Consider the following 21,495-nt stretch of genomic DNA (forward strand, 5'->3'; position numbering starts at 1 on the left):
GCCCCGCCCCCGCGGCGCCCTTCCCTCCCTGGGCCGGCCGCGGCCGCCGGCCGCCGCGGTGGCTGTTGCTGCCGCCGCCGCCGCCGCCGCCTGTCGCCCTGTGATGAGAGCATCAGCCCTCACTGCCACGTCTCCCGGGCAGCTGCGGCGGCGGCGGCAGCAGCGGCGGCGCGGGCAGCCGGCGGTGTGTAGGGCCGAAGCCGGGCCCGCCCGCCCGCCTCCTCTTCCCTTCCCCGCGGGGCGGTCGCGGCTGCCCGCCTCAGCCTCAGCCCCTGCTCCTGCTCCTTGCCCCGCCGCGGGGCGCCGGGCGCCGGCGGGCAGCGGCGAGGTGGGTCTGCCCGCCCGGCGGGAGGAGGGGCGCTCCGCGGGGCTCCCGCCGCCGCAGCCTCCTCGTCCCCCCGCCGGCCGTCCCGGGGCGGGGGGGGGGGGCTGCGGGGGTCGGGGCTCGCCGCCGCTGGAAGGGGACCCCGCTGCCGGCTGATGTCCGAGCCGCGCCGCCCGCCCGCTCTTGGATGTGTGAGTACCGGCCCCGCCGCTCCCTCGGTGTAGCTCCGCTCCGGGACAGCCCGAGCGACCGAAGCGGGCGGCGGGTTCCGGGCGGGAGCCTGTCCCGGCGGTGCGGGGCCGGGCGGCCCGGCCGCACACCCCCCCCCCCCCCCCCCCGCGCCGCCGCAGCCCCCGGGGGGTGCGGGGCCGCCTCCCGCCCGCCCGAAACTTCGTGTGTGGGTGCGTGTGGTGGGGGAGGCTGCCGCGGGCTTTGTGTCGTCCTGCTGGTAAGTCCCGGCCCGCGGCCCCCCGGCTGCTCGTCTTGGAGGTTTTTCTGGTGCGTCGGGGTTAAAGGAAGAGGTCCGAGCGCCTCGCTGGGAAGCGGGTGCTCGGCCGTCGGAGGGCTGGGGATTAAACGCGGGGAAGTTGGGCTGGGGGTCGTGGGTAGGTTTGTTTTGGGGCTTTTAAAACGCTCTCCCTGGGTAATCAGCCCTACAAAGGAGGTAGGAGAGAGCACCGTCCGCGGGAAGATGGAGAACTGAGGCAGTCCTCTGGAAATCCAGGCGAATCTAACCTGCCATGAGGTACCGTTTCCAGAGAAGATGCGGGCGCGCGCCTCTGACTGCTCTTTTTTGCGCCCCTAAGAAAACAGTGTATCGATCGTCCTCTGTTGCGTCGGATCGCAGTTAGGCCAATGACTTACTTTATTTCATGAGGTAGCTCCTTCACTACTGCAGCATCGTTTTAACATGTGAACGTGTAGCGGAAACAGAGGCAGCTTTGTTTGCCACTTATGGTCACTCTCGTGCATGCTTTTTTATTTTGAATAACAGGCCCCTCGTATCACAGGCATCTGTTACAACTGTAAGAGAAGGAATGAGATGTCTGTATCACAGAGCGGTGAGTTCTAAAGTTTTTGGAGATGAGGTGTCCCTTCTGTAACCAGCTCAGGTCTGTTAACTCCCTGTGATCAAAAGAGATTTTCTGGGAGAGGGATACAGCAGTATAGGCATGGGACTGGAACGGCTTAGCTCCAATTTCACAGCATACAAAGAGCAGAGCAGGACACCAGCCCTTTAACCCGCAGTCTTTGCTCACCTCCTGGCATTCCTGTTGGAGTGGCTTTATTTCTGATGCTTGTTTCTCCTTCCAGCCGTTCCTCTGAGCACCAGCTCCTTCTGCCAGGGTGCTTGGTGTCACAATTGGATGATGTTCTGCTGGTAAAACCTGGGCCCACTGGAGCCAAAGTGGTAGCCAGTCAATGCTCACCTCTCTGGGAGTTGTGCTGCAACTTCATCCGCTCCTTGTTGTTCTTTATCGGACTGGAAGTTCTTCAGGTGTAGATACAGCTACTCCTCGTTTCTATTCTTGAGTATCTTTGGCTCAGGTTTTGCAGTACAAACCAGCGCGTGGGGTGGGAATGCTGTCCAGGTCTAATTTTTTTGAAATGATAGAGGAGCTCGGGTAATATCACTGGCAGTTAACTGTGTCCAGTGTAGGGTGTACTCCTAACCTCAAGACCGTAAAACGTCTGTGTGCTTCCTGTACAGCTCGTTCCTGGCTGTCTCTCTGCAGACCTAGTCACTTGCAGCGTTTGAGACGTGATTTTCAGAAGGTCTGGGTATCCACACCCGTGCTGATAGAGGTGTGTCTATTGCCTCAACGTGGGCATTCAAAATCATTGATAATTTAGAAAGAGCAGACCTTCTACTTTTTTTTTTTTTTTTTACTTTTTTTTTTTTTTACAGGCTTTCTGACTGTAAAATGGGGATAAAGCATTTTGCTTCCTACTTTTGTACAGTATGTTTCTATTCTGCTTGTAAGAAGATAAATTTGTTTAAAAAGTGCTTGCAATGTACAGGTTAGCACCTTGCTGAATTACTCTTTTTTTTACAGGGACACTAATGGCATCTTGCAGTAGCTAAGGAAATAAAGCTATTCTCATCTGACTGGCCTGTCTATATTAGCAATATTTCTGCTGACGTAACATCGCCAATAGAATTATACTGTTATGCAGTATAATTATAGCAGTCAGGCCTAATCACTTTTTTGTCTATGCTTTCTTCAGACACTGCTTTTTGGTCTGACATTTTAGAGAGAGAATAGAATTGGGTATGTAGCACTTGAGGGGGAAAAAACACATGCCTTTCCGCTGTTTTTGGAGTTGAGCAGCACTGAGCACAACTCTTTTTCTGAAAGTCTATATTGCAAATTCACTTGGGCAACTCAACTCTAGGTACCATAAAACTAACGTTTTTTGTCTTCTGCAGGTATCAAATTTGGATGCTTGAGAATACAGCAAGAGCATATACACTAGGAATGTTTGTTAAGGTGGCTTCCAATTTCCATGAGCAGTCAGTTCAGAAGCCAGTTGGGCCAGAGGATGACTCTGTAGAGTTACAGCTCCTAAAGACGGATATGGTGCAAAGCATCAAGATAGTACTGATTCTGAGACTGTCCTGCTCCTCAGTTGCAGTGCTTTTCCTGTGCCTCAGTATCATGAAATCCTGGAAAAAAAGTTTTCTTCTGGCAGTTACAACCATGTGGTTTGGTTTTACGTGAACTCTTGAGTTGGAGAGGCTGGATTCATACTCTGGATTTAAAGAAGAGATATTTTGCCAGTGCAAAGATGTATGTGCTTTTTAGCACTGGTGAAAATCAGTTAGTGATTTGTCTGAATTTGCTTACTATTAGCATGTTTAGTCTTAAAAATATTACCAATTTCCAACCATTCTTTTGTTTGTCCATTGTGAAATTTTACGTCCTAGCACGTTTATGGACTGAGAGGTAAGGAGGAGTGTTGGATTTGGCTTGCAGAAGCTACTTAAATGCTTGGGATCTTTAGCCTTTAGTATTACTTGATCTCTTGTACTTAATTGCGCAGTATGATATTCTGTTATAAGCCTTTTCCTTTGTGAGGCCCAACTTTTGTTCTCCTTGCACTGCCATTCCGTTGGAGGACTGATAGAGTTTGATGACAGTATTGCAGCTCTAGCTTATGTGCAAGAAACTGTAAGGAGGATACAATATTACGGCAATCGACCTTCCTCTTCTTTCAGTGATCCTTTCCCTCTGCCATCTCCTTAATCTGCTCTCAGACTGCAGAGTTTGGTCTGTCATGGTAATGGATGGTGCCACCAAGGTAGCACTCTCTTTGTTCACCTAACTGCAGCCGGTCTCTTGTGCTGATGGAAACTTTAGTCCATTTATTTCTCACTGTACCACAATTAGGTAAGTGGTACAGCTTTCAGCAGGTGGATTTTTAAAGTCTGAGGTAAATCTCTAGTAGCAGTGTGACTTGGGGAAATAGTTCGTGAGTTATCACAAACTTGCCTGAAAGATTTCCTGTCATTCTTTGTGGGGTGTAGCCATTGGAGAGTCATTTCCAACCTTTTTTTGACTTTTTGGGCTGAACGTGTTGCAAGCGGAAAACGAGACTTCTGGTGGGAAGTGAATATTATGCAAGCTAGTCAGAAAAGCTGTGCTCGCTAACATGGTGCAGCGGCATCCATGTACGCTGGGGAGTTTGAAATGGTTGGCTTGAAGTAAAACTATCAGTAGCTGTCTGTGACCCAGAAATACTTACAAGGGTGCATGTATGCAGATTCAGACAGCTAAATTAGTCTTGATATAATTAATTATACCAGGGATTAACGTATCCTATTGCAATTTCCTGATCTGCTTCATTAGTTGCTCTGAAAATGCTCACTCAAGGTTGTGAGTGCTGCCTACCAGAGTAATGCAAGTTGAATGGAACACCTTTTACTGTTTTCCAGGGAACTTGTATAGCTGTTTTTTAAGAGGCAAGTAGAGGGGAGTTGATACATTCTCCTGTGTGTTCTATATTTTAATGCAAAGTTATGATTTAGGCAAATCACAATTTATTTAGAATTTCCTGCAATAATTTTGCTTTTCTGTGATGTCAGGGATATGCAAATCACTGTTGAACTGATACTTTCCAATATGAATCCCACTGTGATGTCTTGGGGTAAGACTCAAGGAAGTGTTTCTTCCTTGCGTTTTATTCCATGCCTTCAAACTCATGGCTACAGACAGCAGATGCCTGCCTTATTTTTAGCTATGTGAGGACAAAATAGAAAAATAGTGACTCCCCATGATTTGTCATCATGGCTGATCTCCATTAAATTAAACATAGGGATTGGCAGAGGAGCAAAAACAGCAGGAAAGCTGCTTCTGTTTGTTTTTAAAAAAGCTTGTCTAAAGCACTAAAATAATACTGTAAAAAATATTCACTACTACGTACAGGGACCCCTGGGAGAAGAAGTACTTGCTGAACAGTTTATCCTGTTTGGGATAAAGAAATTGAGGTCTAAATCAGTAAAACAACTTCCCTGTAAGTCAGTTGAAGAGAAGAGATTAAAAGCAAAGAGTTCCTGGCTTGCAGTCCTGTACTCGGGCCATTAGACCATGTGTATGTATTCAGGCTTTGGAGGAGAATGCATATTTTTGTGGCTTGCTTGGCTGAAAATTATAAGATGGGCTCTTAAGGTAAGAGCATCTTTTTTTTTTTTTTTTTTTCCTCCTCCCCTCCTCCCTCCCAGCAGTGATCTGTTTTGCTGCGAGTTTGGCTACCGCCACTGAAATTTTCTTTTCCAGCTTATCCAAAATTCCCCTCCTTTCCCAGTCACTGTGCATTGCATGGTGTAATGGAGGATGATCAGTGGCAGTGTTTTAGTAGTGCCATGCCTATCTTCAGTGTTTACTGAAGAGCTTTGGTACAGGGTGTACTTAGGAGTGCATGTTGATAAATTGTATTCATGGCCGGCTTTGATAGCTCTGCCACTGTTGTGTCTGCTAATACATCTTCCTTGTGATTTAGCTTTACTTCCCAACCGGTGTCCCTTTCTAAAGTGAACTTTTCTTTCGATCTGTAACAGGCATGTGGAGTTGGAGCTTAAAACTTTTGTGCTGTTGCATATCCAAATCCTGGTTTGGATCTGAAGCCGAAACCCTCCCGAGCTTTCAGATGACAGTGCAGGTTGTCTTTGAGAACTGTATGTCTTGCTTAGTAATTCCCGCCAGCTCTTTAGTTTGAGCCTTTCACTCTGGATGAGGCTGGACTTGCTGTCCCTTTCCCCACATGATTTTGAAGCATGGGAGCTGTAGGACCAAAATAGACTGTGACCCAACTGGTCAGGCCTGCGTTTGCTGCTGGAAAAGCTCAACTTTGCAATTCTGTCTTGTTCTCACACAAGAACAAGCCACTGCTTTCTTTAGTCCCAGATCCAGGGTTTGGCTGTGAGTGTTGATATATACATCAGAAGAAGCAGAAGAAAATGTTAATGTCTTGCTAACTGTGCCATACTGTTGTCTTGGTGAGGAGTGTGTTACCAGCTACTTGTGGCTGCTGAGCCTGAGGACCTTGTGTTGTGTGGTTGGTTGGGGTTTTTTTCCACTCTTTTGGAACGTAATTTCACTTGTTTTCATTCATAAAATTATTATAGTCATTCATTAAAGTCTTACTAAGTTGTTTGCTTTGACCTCCTGCAGCAGTTAGTTGCACAAGGTAATTATATGGTTATGAGGTATTATTTTATTACTCCAGGAATCACGGCTTTGTTCTTGTACTTGCCAGAGATTCATTATGAGAGCTTAGTGTGCGTATCTTCTTTCCTCCAATTCACAAAGACTTGAACTCGTCTGTAGTCTGAAGGACGACCATATCTCCTGCATACCTCTGGAAATCTCTTCCTCACACCCTCTGAAGTAAGGTCTTTTTGAGGGAATTTTTAAGGAATGTGTAGCATTTGGTTTGTAAATCTCCATTTTAAAAAATTGCTTTCTCAATCCCTCCTGGATTATTTTCTTGGTCTAGAGTATTAAGAACTTAAATCTGTGTTCTATCCTTAAAGAGCAGATCTGCAAAACGTGCTGAACTGAGCTTACTGCACTTTAACCTGGAGGGGCTTTTCCTGGAAAACTTTTCTTTCTTGCTCCCATTTTTGTCATTGGGTATTTGAAAGTACCGTGGTGGCTACGGTCAGCAAGCGCTGCCTTCACCTTGCCTTTAGCTAGGGCTTTTTATTTTCCCCACTTATTTGTCTGCTTAGCTCTAGCCTTCCTCACTGAAGGTGCCTGAAATGAGTCATACAGTATGTACGCTGTTTGTGAAATCTTGCCTTTTTCTTGCTACTTTCACCCTTTGGTTTTGGCACGTGTGTAGAGAGGCCTGATAGACAGAGCCTCTTCGGCCATAGTTGTGCTGTATCAGAAAAGCCTCCACTGACGTGGTCGTACTGGGTTGGTTTTGTTATTACAGAGGAGGTTCTTGGTTCTTAGTCACTGAGCAAAAATTAGTCTTGCTGGCGCATCACCTGACGGTGGTGATTCACTGCCTGGCTCTCATCCTCCCTGCCCGACCCTGGGCTTCACTTCAGGGGGGTTCCTGTCTCTCTCCACGCCGGATCTCCTCCTTAATCTGCCGCTCCATATTGTGAGAGAAGGATGTGGAAAATGTGCTGACTTGGGAGACCTCCCTCCTAACCGGTTTTGCCTTCTGGGCCAGGTGGCGGGTGTGTGCCTTTGGAGCCAGCCCCAGTTGAAAGGTTGTGTTGACTTAGCGCTGGGGGAGCTCTGTGCAAGCCAAATATTTAGCTTTCCATCTGATAACCTGTCTGTTGTTTCCTTCCCTCGCAACAACTGAACGCTTTTCGATTCCCAAACCAAGTTAGGGCTTCCACAGGTGTTTTGCAGCTTCTTGGGTTTTGGCGTGGCAGCTGCGAGGGCGCTGACAAGGTGGCCTTGTGACCGAGGCACGGGTGCAGCTACCGCTGTTCCTAGGCGCTCGCCTCGATTTTTTTTTTTTGTTTTTTTTGGCATTATGTTGGGTGAATCGATTACCAGCTTTGTGGTTCGGTTTTTCCAGCTGTCAGAATGTTTTCATTTAAATAAATAAATCAAAAGCTCATACTAAAAGAAAGTAAAAATAAGCCAGAGTAACTAGGAGTCACAGTAGTTCAAAAGAAAACTTGACTATGATGTGGATTCACTGAATTTGCAAAGACATTGGAATTGCTGGACAAGTGCAAGTTTGGGACTAGTTTGACCAGCCACAGCGACTTGAATTGAGGATGTGAGTAGTAACCAAGAGACCTTTTTGCATTGCATGTTTCAATTTCAGAGGCTCGTGGGGGTGGGAGGGAAGAAGAGGAGAAAGAGCTGTTTGTCTGCCAGCTGAGTGTCACAACTGTTACCCTATATATTTATTCCCAAAGGTTAGAGAATCCTAACCCGTTTTCCTCCTCCCATCCTTCCAGAAATAGTTTCACCAGGGGCTAATAACTGCCTTTTTCAGCCTTGCAGAGGTTTTATGAATAAGCCAGTGTCCAGGACAGTTATCATCACTCCAGAGGTGACAAGGGAAGCTGTACAGGTGCTGGCTGCACCGTGCAGTGGCAGCCCTGGGGACAGAGCCTTTCGCACAGGCCAGGGTGAACTGTCCAGGTCTTAAATGGCCCCTTGCCTTTGTGGTCTGGGAGCTCGTGCCTCGGAGCTTGTTGAGTCACTCCAGTTCCAGGATATATGTTCCTTTTTGAAGGAAAACGACCCAGAAGCCAGTGCTCCTGACAGCAGGGGGACAGGCGGCGGCTGCAGCTGGGGGAGGAATTGCCAGATACCTGGATGCAGGAGTGCTCTGGAGATGGGCAGTGCTGCTCGCCGTGGCGCTGCGTGGCTGCTTCCACGCTCCTTGGCTTGTACTTCCCCCTGCACCGTTCCCAGCTCCTAAAAGCCGGAATTTATCTTTTCGTCCCGCACTTGATGCTAGCTGTGGTTCAGGGCACTCCCGCTGGCACCCGGAGGGGCTGGAAATGTCACTGGTGTTTTGTCAGCGCTGGTAGTTCCCCGTGCTGCGTGTCGGTGCCCGGCAGCCGTGTCGTGGGGGTGGCCTGCTGCCTTTCCCTGCGAGGGAGCACCGCACAGCGCGCAGGTGTGTTCCCGTGCCTCTGTAGCCATAAAGCACGGGCACCCCGAATAGAAAGCCTTGCTAGCAACCCAGGCTGCTTTTGTGTTGCTGAGGAGGAGGAGGAGGAGGCAGGCAGAGCTCCCCTTGCTAATGGTCACGGAGGCAACGCATTGCTTCACCTCAAGACGTCCTGTGCTTGCTCGGCAGGAAGAAGAAGGCTGCTTTGTTCAAGATGGAAAATTGCAATGAGAGACCTGTGGTCTTCTCAGGCCACGTCGCTGCAAGTGAGGGTGGCCACATTTCCCTTTCTGCTCTTGAGAGTATCTGGTTGTAGGCCTTGTGGAGCCAAGGAGAGCCTCTTAAATGTTTTCCAAGCTCTGAGAGTTCTCACGCCTCGGTGCAGCAAGCTTCCCGAGAGGATTGAAGGCTCAGAGTTTTCTCCAATTAAAAAACATTCACGCTGTCAAAATAACTGGCCGAGCGTTGTAGCATTTCCAGCAAAGAGATGGGGAACCAGGCAGACTTTTAGTCTGATGAGTCACTGACTCTCCTGATTTGCCTCTTGTAAGAGCTGTTTGGGCAGCTGCTGATGCAGGAACATGATTCTGAGTGATGGTCCCTGGGGAGCAGGACGGGGCTGTGCATGCTGCTTCGCCTCTGAACTGGTAGGTAGTTCATCTGCCTAGCTCTTCATCAGTAAAGCCTTGCTCACAGCTGTGGTTCTCACCGGCCTCCATCCTGCCTCATCAGGGTAGCTGGAGAGCTGATGGGAAGGGTGTTGGTGCAGAGAAACAAAATGCCCAAGTGCTTTCTGTGGTCCTAAAAGCGTGAATTGGAAATCAGAGGGCCTGATGCCTTATGTTCCTGGATCTTCTTATAACCATGTCACAGCTGAAGGTTTTGCCTCTGTTCCAAAGAGAGTGGTCCCTCCTTAGGACCTGAGATGTCTGTACCTATACCTGTTTGCTGTGTGTGGGTAGGACCACTGTTCTGTAGCTGGTCCCCAGATCCTTCTTGTGTGTTTTTATGATGCCCACATCTGCCTGAAAGGGGAGATCGTGGAAGCTAGGCAGTTTCTGTTCTGGGGATGTTGAGGCTGAAGGGGCTGTAATGTGACTTATTTTTGAGGGCAATTAGAGGTGAACTGGGAAGAACAATGTGGAATCACATTAATGGACTGAATAGTCTTGTCAGGAAAAGCTTTTATCCTTCATTGCTCACTTTTTGTGCTTGTGACTCTACATAAAATAAGATCATTGATGGGGTGGGGCTCTGCAAACAGAGAAGGGAGCCTGGTAGACTCCCAGCTCACTCTGCAGGCTGTTTATTAATACTTAATATGACTTGGATGCACACAGGAATCTTATCTGTCAGAGTAAAGGGTCACAGCCACTTTTTTTTTTTTTTTGTTAGCATATTTTTCACAGTAGAATCATGCTGTTTATGAATTGAAAACTATAAAGGCTTTTTCCCCTATCTCCCCTCAAAAAGGAGGGCTGTTGATTGGTTCAAGGCCAAAAAAAGCAGGCTTAGAGTCAAACTGATGTGTAATCTCACTGCTTTGTTTAACTTTATCTGGGGAGCTTCAGTTTTGTGTGGCTAGTTTTACAAAAACAAAAAAGCAAACAAAAAAAGAATGGTTCTTTGGCAGATTTTGCTTTAACAGACCCCAACCTAATTTGATCAGACTCCAGTGAAGGAAAATTATTTAAAGCTTGGCTTGAGGAACTACCCAGTCTATATGTTCATAGATCACTGTGAAAGGGCTTATTCAAGTGCATTTAAAATATGGCACAGTGACTTTGAGGAGGGCTCCTTTTCACAGGCATTCTTTTTCACTGGTAGAAACCTGCATTTTACTCATTTGCAAAACCAGAGGGTGGAAGTGCGATTACTTGGTGTCCAAGTGTCTATGTTGGCAAGCATGTGAAGCATACTAATGGGATAATACTAATGAGAGCTGTTAAATTATTTACATGAATTATTGAATGTGGCACAAAATACCTTCCACTGTTAATAACACTAATTAGACCACCAATGTATTGTATCCGTTATCATAAATGTCCTGTAGGTTGAATCAGACCAACTGTTTTAGCTTCCACAGTCCCTGCAATAGTTTAATTTGTCTTAAAAAGGCTTTCAAAGTTGCTCCTTTTTGAGGTTTTTATCTTTTTTGTTGTGTTTTTTTTTTTTTTTCCCCACCTTCGCTGCTTATATGAAGTGTCTGGATACCCTAAATGAATGCATTGTCTGTTGCCACCCCTGCTCATCTTGTGCATTCAGGAGAATTTTCTTCTGTTTATATTTAATTCCTCAAATATAAATATACCCAAATAAACCTCCAGAACACCCTAGAGAAAGTTCTCTGATAGAGTCTTGACTAGAAAGGTAAGGAAGGCTTCAATTCTCTGTTATGTTGTCATCAGAATGATGAGAGTTTTGAAGTCTGCCAGAACATACTCTTCTCCTCCAAACTGAAATTGTCCAATGTTTGCTCTCTCCTTTCATGCAATTTCACAATTCTTTGGGTTTTTTTTTGTTTGCCCTTTTCTTTTGTTTGTTTGTTTCCTTCCAGGATCTCTGTGTTTTTTTGTTTTTTTTTTTTCTTTTTTTCAAATGACCTTCATGTGGGTATGTGGAAAGTATTCGTCTTTTGAAACATCTTGATTTTTGTTGAAATTTTGAGAATTGGTTATTGGAGTAGAAATGAAGGATGAGAAATTTTAATACGGAGGACAATTCTATGAGGGAGCTTTTTAGAATAGTCCTTCTGCACACTGTGTTCATGGTTACAGGGGTGTGACTCATTGAGCAAACGTCCTGGCATTTCTGCCAGCTGTGATTTCTCAGCATTTTAAAGGAGGTGATAACTGAATTATAAATAGATGATAGGTTCCATCTGTAAATTTCTAAGCTAGACCCAGAGTTTCCCAGAAGGTGGGGGTGCTTTTTTGGACCCTGGGTTGGTTCTGTCTATGATATTTTGCCACAAGGGCAGCTGATTAGTCTCCAGACATGCAGACACACCAGGGTCCTTGTAGCGAGATGCTCGCTCAGTGTCTTGACTCTGTACAGCACGTGCGCTTGGAATGACCTCCAGATTTGCACTCCAGTTCAACTCCTCGCTCTCTTATGTCAGAAACTTACCTGAAATCCTTGCAATGTCATGTGGGAGACCAATGAAGCAAAAGCAAAATCCTGTGGGAAGTGATAAAGTCTGTGCTAGGCTTTGTTACTGATATTCTGAGCTGCCCAGCCTCTCTGGTACTAGTTCATTTTAAGGAACCGATTGATTTAAACGTGTCATTTAAAATAAATATTTACAGGCTTTTTATTCCCAGGACTGGGATATGCAATTACCTCTGTATGCATTTTGAAGTAGACGTGTACACGTGTGTTTTGCTGCGCTAGTCTGCTAACTGGAACTGCTCTTAAGTGGGCCTCCTCCATCGTGTCAGTCGGGCTTGCTTAGCACAGAAGGAAGCTGAACGGTGCAGTTAACTTCCCAGAGACCAGTCTGTCTGCTCAAAGCTGTGGCAGAGGGCGTCTCAATTACCCACCAGCATCAGAGCTTGTCAACTGTTGTGTGGGATGGATAAAAAGACCTGCAAAGCTGTAGTGGCTCCGGCACAGGGAGAGGGCTCTTCCCAGGGTTGCTTTTGGAACGAGGCAGGCAGTTTGGTCGGTGCCCAGCCCTGGGGATGCTCGGCGTGGCGTTTCCAGCCAACACGGGCTGTCGCTGATGCCTGATTTAAGCAGCCACTTCTCAGAGAGGCCGCGCCGGGGGCGTCCGTGCTACGCACGCCGGCAGGCGCTGATCCGGCGCCGGCGTTTTAGGGTGGCGATGGGTGTCGCACAGGGCTCGGCGCCTGAGAGTGGCTTCCTTCTGCATGAGCTCGCTTGGCTGGGGTGTGAACGAGGTGACCAGCAGTTTTGCAGCTTAAGCCATGTACCTGCCTCCTTTGCAGACCTGGGGAGGCTTCGGGGTCGTCGTCCGGGTCTCGGGGCGCAGCCTGCCGGCGGCACTGGAAGTGGATTGGTTCCTGGTCATGCCCGGTGGAAGGAGGGGACCCAGCCGGCAGCAGCTAAGCCGTTCAGCTTTGCCTTCTCTCCAGACCCTGGTTGGCGGGAGCTGCGGAAACAGTACCGGTTTGAGAAACAGGTGAGGACGAAGGTGGGGTTGTTGAGACACCTGCGGCTAGGACAGCGCTAAAAACCGAGAGCCTCGGGCCGCTCTGAATGGTGCACGGGAGCATCGATTCGTGGTGAAAGGGAGGAGCTGGGAACCTCGAGGCCTCTGCTGTGGCATTAGGAGATGGCCCACCCAAGAGGGAACGTGCCCTGCATGACAGACCTCTTCCAGCTTCTCTTCCCAGCTCTGCTGTGGCACCTGCTTCCCTCTGCGGCCCCTCTCCTGACTTCACGCGTTAAAATCAGCCCCGTGGGGAGGACTGTGGAAATTGGTCTCAGCCACCCTTCACTGCTCCCCGTGGTCACAGCGGCCGGGGGTGGAAGTCACACGGTGCTGAGTTTGTCTTTCCCAGAGCAGTGAGTCCTAGCAGGTGATGAGTCCTTGTCTCTCTTGCTCGCTTGCCTGTGATGCCACAGGGAGTTAGCGTGACATGTGAGAGCTCAGCTGTGAGTCCCCTTCCTACGTGATAGAAAGGCACTGTTTTAGCCCTGCTGGCTGCAGATGAAACGAATCCTTACCACTGGCAACGTTCATCTCCGTTTTCTGGGGAAGTTGGGGGCTGAAAAAGGAACACATGGCGACATTTAGATCTACACATTTGGCGTAAAGACTAAAATGGCCCAGCGTTACTTCCTTCCATACAGAAGTTTACAGACTAGAGAAGCTACTTGCTGCGTGTTGAGGCCCTGATCTGCTTGGTATGGGTCCATCCTTACAGAGTAGAGCGATCCAAGCCATTTAGCTTTGGCCTTTGAAAACTTCTCTGACTGGTACGGATGGATGGATGGCAGAGTCTTAGATACTTGAGGAATGAGTGACTGTTGAGACTGTGGAGTCAGTGCCCCAAGATTCTGGGGGAGCATCGCTTATCCTGGTTTTGGTCAGACACGGCATAGTTTATGTCTGAACTTCCTCCATTGGTTCAGTCTGCCAGAGCTTTTAGTCATCCTAGCCTCCTCTGAAGGCTAGGAAAGAAGGAAGTGAGAGAATACTTGAGCGGTCGGTCTCTAGGAAGTGGCTGAACTCCTCTGTTCCATTTTAAGTTACCCCTCTCTTTGAGAGGAACTGTGAGCAGAAGGACGATGGGCACTGCAATACTAGAGAAGGGGGCTGGGTGCTACTGTAATGTCTTGGTGATGGGTGGAAGGAGCCAACGTTAAGCGCTCGATCTGGCAGGGTCCTCAGTGATCCTTGCTTGGAATTGCTTCCTCACTCTGTACCTCTGTTCCTCCATCTGCAAGTTTACTGAAATGGGCATGCCACAGCACCTCTGGCAGGCCAATCTGTTGTCTAGAGAAAATGCTGGATAAGGGTTTTGTCTGAGCCAAGGCGCTGATGAAGCTCACCACCAGTCTTGTGGCAGAAGTATGATTACAAGACTGAAGCCATCTCTCCTCTAGCAATGCCCAGTCCCAAATTCACAACCTCAAGCACTTCCTGCCCTGGGAGATGGTAGATGATGATGTAGAATGTTTACAAGTGAGTAATATCTGTCTGCTTCAGGAATGGTAGTGCCATCAGCCTCTCCGCACCTCCAATCACAGCGCTGATTACTCCAGAGCCTGTACGTCACTGCCGGATTCCTGACCTGCCACTGGATGGGAGCCTTCTCTTTGAATTCCTGTTCTTCATCTACCTGCTGGTAGCGCTCTTCATTCAGTACATCAACATCTACAAGACTGTCTGGTGGTACCCGTACAATCACCCTGCTTCCTGCACCTCATTGGTGAGTTCCCCAGCAAGTGTCATCACTCGTGTTTTTTCATTACAAGGCTTCTTTTCATGCTTTTTCAGTCCAGGAATCACCAAGCATTTGACATTAAGGGAGTGAAGGGAAGGTCACACGCACCCCCATCAGCCAGGGCCATATCATCCCCATTTTATAGGGGAGAAAATACATGGAAGGTGAGAGAGAGGTGTCAGCAGGACTTCTTCAGTGGAAATTTCTTGAAGGTACTCGCGTGGCTTAGCTAGCCCCCAGGGTTTGAAATGGAGTTGAGACTCCAGGAGCCTGCTCTCTCCTGCTGCAGGTGCCCCTTCACAGTGGAAACAACAGAGCCTGAGAAAAGGGCGATAATGCAAGTTTTCATTAAGGTCTCACAGCAGATCAGCAGCAGAGGAGTTGGGGAGGGGGGTCAGATCCTTGGCTTTTTTGAACCTCCCAGTCTCCTCGGTTTCAGTCTTGTTCCTGGCCCAACAAGCTGCACAACCTGGCAGCGACCTGTCCCCGAGTCAGGAAACCTCATCTGAGTGAAGCCAGCCTCTGAAGGGGTCCTCCAGTTTACGTTGTGCCCTTGCTGCTGGGAAGCATGAGGTGGTTCCTTAGGTAACTATACCAGCAGGTGGTGCTGGTGTTCCAGTTACCAGCGTCAAGTTCAGCTGTGCTATGCTGGACACAGCTCTCTTTTTTTTTTTTTTTAAGAAAAAATTCTGGTTTAGGCTGCCTACCTGAAAGGATTTAATGGTCATTTGTTTGTTCCCATCAGAAGTCAGGCCTTCTTTTTTTACCCAAAATGTCCTTGAAGTCCCAAACAGCATTATTCAGAGTCTGCTAACTGTTCTAGCCAGAACACAATTGATGGCTTCACTGAGAAATTGTGAGGGGTCCAAGAGCTGTATCTAACTTGCTGCAGCCAGAGCCAACATTAAACTTCTAATACAGATCTATGGCCTGTGAAGATAACATTTCTCAGGTCAACTTGATTATCAGGGCCGCTACAGACTGTTTCTGAGACCAAGAGCTAAAGTGAGCTGGTGTGCTCACTCTGGACTCCCATTTTCACTGCCCTTGCTCTGGTTGCTCAGTGACTTTTCCCAGGAGAACTCGCAAGCTGTTCTCCACAGTAGGATCCTGATCCTAGATGTCCCTTTGACCCCCTCAAATACCTGCCAGAAGGGAGGGTTTGATTCATTTTCAGTGGAAATCTCGCCATGGGAAGGAACCTCCATGTAGGGAAGATCTTGCTTCTGCAGACATTCCTGTGTTACTGATGTTTAATCCCTCATCCCTAATAGAGAGATTTTGGGGAACGCTTACATGAGGTCCTAGTGCACTCTCAGCAGCCAGCTTTCTAGTCCCACCCCAGCTGGGTGGTTTCAGTGTCCCTTCCCCTGGTGAAGACTTTTTCTCTTTCCTCCTTCAGAATTTTCACCTCATTGACTACCATCTGGCGGCGTTCATCACAGTGATGCTGGCGCGGAGGCTGGTGTGGGCCCTCATCTCTGAGGTAACATTCCCACTGTTCCCTCTCCTGCCCGGAGTACTCATTGCAGAGCACAACCATCCGTGGCCTGAGAAAGTTCTGCAAGTTGCACGGCTGGAGGGTTTCTTCCCTCAGAAAACAAGTCTGGGTGTGAAGGACTAAGATTTTTGGAGATGCCCTTCTGCCTTGGAGTTTTTTTTTCCTTGAGCTCATTCATGCCCTGCAGTATTGGGCAGCTCTGTTGCCTCTGCAGCTAGACGGAAATGAAATGGTCCCCACTTGCTTCTTTATCCCTGCAGGTACAATACTGTACCTCACTGTCTCACGCCAGAGAAGTGGCTGAGAGAATTTCAAGTCAGGTAGCAGAAAGGCAAATTAGGGAAGTTAGGCAACACTGGAAGAACGAACCAGGAGACTAGAGGGGAAAAGTCAGGAGGAGGATGTCTGAATATATTAAGGTGAAATAGGAATAGCTGGTAGAATTGCTTTTCCAGTCCTGGTTACTCAGTGACTCTGAGACTCTGGTCACGTCACTTTGGATTTTGAGACCTTTTCTGTGTTTCTGAGAGCAGAACCGGGCCAAATATATGTTTGAGAAAGGCCATTTTGAGGAAAATTGAAGTTCCGTCCATGGAAACTGTTAATACAACTCCGGACTAAGCAACTAAGTGATAAGTTTAAAAATAATTAAGTAAAATAAACAACTATCTCTTGTTTAATAGGTAAATGGAGAGGATAGGATCTCTGAAGTTCTCTTTTCATCTCTCATTTCTGCCATTTTCATTTATGTTCACATCCTCTGTAAAACTTCCTCTAGGCTGATGTTTCTGCATTGAAACCTTCCATGCAGGTTCTCGCACATCCCTTCTATTGGCTCTAAACCCTAAGAATCTTTTCACGGTTCAGTTGCCTTCTCCCCTCTGGAGACTGGAACAAGCTTTCTTGCTGTCCTTCTGAAGGTGGTGCCTCCTCACTAGAGTGTAGCCCGTACAGCCAATAGAGATGAGTGGTGGAAATCTAGTTTTGGGGTTGCCAAGGTGCACCATCTTCTCTTCCCTCAGCTGAGAACTGTGACATTCCAGTTCTCTAGGAAAATGAATGCTGAAACGTGATCCTTCTAAAGGAAAGAGCAAGACAAAATGTGTTTCAGGCTGTCTATCTTGGACTGTCATCAGAGCAATAAGGGACTTGAGCAAAAACATTTTCTACTTTGCAGATCCGAATTTTTTTTTTTTTTTTTTTTTTTTTTTTACATTTTAGTCATGCCCTACAGCTTGTGCTTATTTGAATCTTTTGGGTTCTATCAATCGTGAATAAAACCAAAGGCGTTCACCTTTGTAAGAGAGTCACGCTCCTGCTTCTGGGAGGAGGAGGGCAGCCGTCCGTCCCTCATGCAGCGCCTCCTGGCACCCTCCTCCCTGCTCCTCCTCCACAGGCACCCCCTGTGCTCATGTCCTGGCAGCAGTGTTAGGGGGGCTGCTGAATGTTTCTTCTCCATTTGCAGGCCTCTCAGGTGGGTGCGACATCAGTGATTCACTACATGGTGCGCCTGGTGCTACTCACCCTCTGCGGCTGGGTGCTCTGCTGGACTTTGGTCAACCTCTTCCGCAGCCATTCTGTTCTCAACCTTCTCTTCCTGGGCTACCCGTGAGTGACACCGCCTTGTACCTTCAGGGTGGGGGGAGCATAGCTGCTTGGGGAGTGGCATGAGCCACCGTGGCGAGCAGAGCTGGTGGCTGGAATCTGTCTCCTCATTTTACGGTTAAAGGGGAAGCAGGAGTAGCCAGGGGATGATGCAAGGAGGTGGTGCTGAGCTGATGAAGCATCTTGCCTCGGTATGCTGTTTGCGTGAGGGGCCTTTACCGTGACTGAAGACTGAGCCATTGGCGTTATTGGTTCCAGAAATGGGATTTAAAGCAGCTTCTCTGCGCAGTTGCTAAAGCTGAAGGCACTCAGTTCATGGAGGAGAAGAGTTGGCCACTAGCTTCTGCTGGAGCAAGGGTTCCTACATGGTGTCCCTCTCATAAGGACCAACATGTTGAGAAGGTTCCTTCTGCTTCATGTTGGGATGGCCATCATTTCATCCCTCCTATTTTTTTTTTTTTTTTTTTTTTTTCTTTCCTGGCAGGTTTGGTGTCTACGTTCCTCTGTGCTGTTTCCACCAGGACAGCAGAGCACAGCCCCTGCCTGCAGACTGTGGCTACTTGGTCCAGGAGCAGATGGTGGAGGATGGGTCTTCAGCTGTCAGCAGCCTGGTCAAACCCAAAGATTTCCTCTCGCTTCTGTGGGAATCCCTGAGAGAACAGTTCAATAACCCTACGTCTATCCCCACCCACAGCTGCCCCCTCTCCCCAGATCTCATCCGCAATGAGGTGGAGTGCCTAAAAGCAGACTTCAACCGCAGGATCAAGGAAGTTCTCTTCAACTCTCTCTTCAGTGCCTACTACGTGGCATTCCTGCCACTGTGTTTTGTGAAGGTAGCTCTTGTCTGGCTCGCTCTGTGCCCCTGCCCGCCGTCTCCTTCTGAATGTTGTGTGAATTGCTGCCAGGCCAGATTCCTGGTTAATTCCCCTTTTCTCTGTCTCCCCTTTGGCAGCCCGGATAGCGGAGCATGGCTGCATCCGGAGGGCACTAGTACTGCTCCTGGTTGGCGGATAGGTATTGCCATAAATGTGATGCACCTCTAGTCCCATCACCCCACTTACTAACTCCCCTTCTCCCACCCCTTGTCCTAGGCAGATGGATAGCTGTGTTCTCCCTAGAAAAGGCAACCTGTTGTCACCCGTCTCAGATCCAACATCCTGGCTTTCAAGTGCTTGGATCAGAGGCTTTGGTGGTCAGCCTGTTCGAAAACAGCCGACTAGGATGCTTGGCAAGCTACATCCAAGAACCTCTTGTCAGTGTGGGGGCTGTATTTTTTTAATCTGTCGTTTTTCTAACTTGAACGAGCTCCAGTTGGTGTAGCGAAACGGGCAGGGCTCCACCATCTGTGTAGCAGTCTTGGTGCAATTGGTGCTCCTGGGGCAGTTCTGTGGCAAGCAAACCCCCTTGTTATCTGCTGCTGGAGGAGGAGATGCACCAGCTGAAGCATCATTCCCCTGCCCTTTCTCCTTCAGGCCAAGGAGAAGGGAGTCTTGAGTGTTTCCTAAGCTGTAACCCTCCGAAAGCACCGGTCCAAAAGCGCATGCCTGTAATGTGTGGTGTGGGTCTGCTGGATGCACACGCAGTACGTCCTTTGTCGTTCCTTCCTCTGTTTTGTGACAGTGGTGCCAAGTTCTTGTCTGGTCTCTTTGCAGAGCACTCAGTACTACGACATGCGCTGGTCTTGTGAGCACCTCATCATGGTGTGGATCAATGCCTTTGTCATGCTCACCACTCAGCTGCTGCCTCCCAAGTACTGTGACCTGCTCCACAGATCAGCTGCCCACCTCGGCAAGTGGCAGAAACTAGAACACGGGTCCTACAGCAACGCTCCACAGCATATGTGAGTGCGGGGACGAGGAGGGGTTGGCATGCCCAGCGAGGGGCTGAGAAGACGTTCTAGTAGATAAGCAACTACTGGCAGGGCCTAGCTACTGAGGACGCTTCTCCATTGCCCCCAGTGCCAGGGGTCACAGGTGCAACTCTGCTGGTCTTTCCGTTCATTAGAAACGGAATTTTCTGCTCTAGAGAGCTGCCTGAGCTCCTCTGGTCAGTGCTGGCTCCTTCCCAGAAACAAATGCTGAGATTCTTCTTGGCCTCTGGAGAAGTAGCTTGGGCAGGGAGTGGCCTGGCACTGGGAGCCCTCTGTTCTCATTGCTCAGACTGAGCCCAGCGGGTGGGTTTGTGCCCACCTTTGCGCTTTTCCAGCGGGAGCTAGGACATCTCCTCGCGGCAGAGGCTTGGGTATTTTTCCAGGGTGCTGTCTCTTCACGTGGACCGACGTCCGGGGAGTTGGGAGCGCGGGTGCTAACGCTCTGGCTTGCTTCCCCCACAGCTGGTCAGAAAACACAATATGGCCACAAGGAGTTCTGGTGCGACGTAGCCGCTGCCTGTATAAAGCAGTTGGGCCTTACAACGTAGCAGTGCCTTCAGATGTGTCCCACGCCCGCTTTTACGCAAGTATCTCTTCCCTTGCTTGAGGCGTTAATGGTTGTGGGAGGGAGGAGCAGAGGCTGAAACCCAACAGCAGCAGAGCAGATCGCCCAGAAGAGAGTTGGGTGCTGTGCGACAGCTCCTCGCTGCTGAACAAAACACCTGTTTTGCAGCAGAGGGGCTTTCCCCTTGAGGTATGGGTGATGTCTGGGCGAGATGGAAGCCACAGCTGCCTTGACAGTGCTTTCCCCTTGTGGTGATGCAGTGCTCTGACCAGGCAGGGGCATGTCCTTAAGAAGGTGCTAATTAACACCTTCCAGGGAAATGGGGAAGCGTGTCAGCTGGCCAAGAGGTTATTTGGCCTCTCCATCCCTTCCCAAGCACAAGGACACTTCCACCTGCCTTCTTTCTTACGCTGCCTTTCCCGAGTAGCAGCTAGCAGCTGTTGCCCATGCCCCACAGCACGATGTAGCCCTCCCTGCTTTACCACAGCAACAAATTACAGAAAGCTGTCCTTTTTAACTGTTTCCCTGCAGTTTCTTTTTCACCGTCCATTACGGCTGCTCAACCTGCTGATTCTCATCGAAGGCAGTGTGGTCTGCTACCAGCTCTACTCACTGCTGCGCTCGGAGAAGTGGAACCATACCCTCTCCATGGCCCTCATCCTTTTCTGCAATTACTACGTCTTATTTAAGCTGCTCCGGGACCGGATAGTATTAGGCAGGGCATACTCCTACCCACTTAACAACTATGGACTCAAGGCACACTAGGCCGGCCAAACGTGTACCCCCTTCTCTTTCCCTTCCCAGAGGGCAGGGAGGGAACCTCAGAAAAAAAAAAAAAAATATTTTCGTACAGTTCTATTTTTTTTCTTGCGGCGTTTATAAATATTTAAAATATTTTATATTTTGTATACTATTGTTTTTGTGGGGTGGGAAGGGAACCAGTGGCAATTAAATGTCGCTTTATAAACAAGGTGTTATTTTATATATATAAAAAAAATCAGTGTGTATATACCGTATATCTATACCCATACATATATCTATGTGAAGCAACAGGATTGTGTGTGTGGTCACTGTGTCCCTCTTTGCTCACACAACGGCCTTGCTCTTGCATACTGTGGGGAGAAAAGTGCTGTTCAGGAGGAGCCGGTCTGCTGTGGCACTTGGATAAGCTGACAGCCAGGGGAAAAAAGGAAACACGGGGGCCTTCCACCACCCTCAGTCAAGTTTATCTTAGCAACCTCAGTACGCCAGAGAAGTCTTGCACTGCAAATGTGCACTTAGGTGATACCCGTTTAGGGAGAGGGAGGAAGCAGTGGACAGAAAGACAAAGTTACTGTCAGTCAGTAAAAGCTCCCAGTTCCTTCTTCTGTTAGCAGGATGCAGGTATTTTTTTAAAAACAGTCCACTCTTTAGCTCCTATCTGTCCTAGTAACTTCAGCTCCCTCACTCGACCTAGAGAATGAACTAAATATTGAAATTATAACTTCAGGGTAGTGTTTGAGTTAGCAAGATTTTTGAAATAAATCGCTTCATCTAGCAGGATGGTAATTATTTTCAACGTCCCACTCTAATCCCTTGAGTAATAGCATTACATTAGGGAACATTCAGCCC

At 48.6% G+C, this 21,495-nt stretch overlaps 1 protein-coding gene across 2 annotated transcripts; it reads left to right on the top strand.

Moving 5' to 3' along the window:
- The first annotated feature begins 34 nt into the window (after positions 1-34).
- TMEM39A (transmembrane protein 39A) lies at positions 35-20,934 on the top strand. 2 transcript variants are annotated; one of them, XM_042788481.1, is made up of 9 exons: positions 35-328; positions 12,379-12,572; positions 14,106-14,328; positions 15,746-15,829; positions 17,310-17,452; positions 17,934-18,282; positions 19,102-19,289; positions 19,782-19,902; positions 20,416-20,934. In XM_042788481.1, the coding sequence occupies exons 1-9, from the start codon at positions 104-106 to the stop codon at positions 20,647-20,649; spliced, it is 1,761 nt and encodes a 586-aa protein (XP_042644415.1). In that variant the 5' UTR covers positions 35-103; the 3' UTR covers positions 20,650-20,934. The 2 variants fall into 2 exon arrangements, with proteins under 2 accessions (XP_042644415.1, XP_032861066.2); XM_033005175.2 differs by having other exon boundaries at positions 217-516.
- Positions 20,935-21,495: the final 561 nt, after the last annotated feature.

The sequence above is a fragment of the Tyto alba genome, unplaced genomic scaffold (assembly GCF_018691265.1).
Source record: "Tyto alba isolate M040663 unplaced genomic scaffold, T.alba_DEE_v4.0 Super-Scaffold_14, whole genome shotgun sequence".
In the NCBI taxonomy this organism is placed as follows: domain Eukaryota; kingdom Metazoa; phylum Chordata; class Aves; order Strigiformes; family Tytonidae; genus Tyto; species Tyto alba.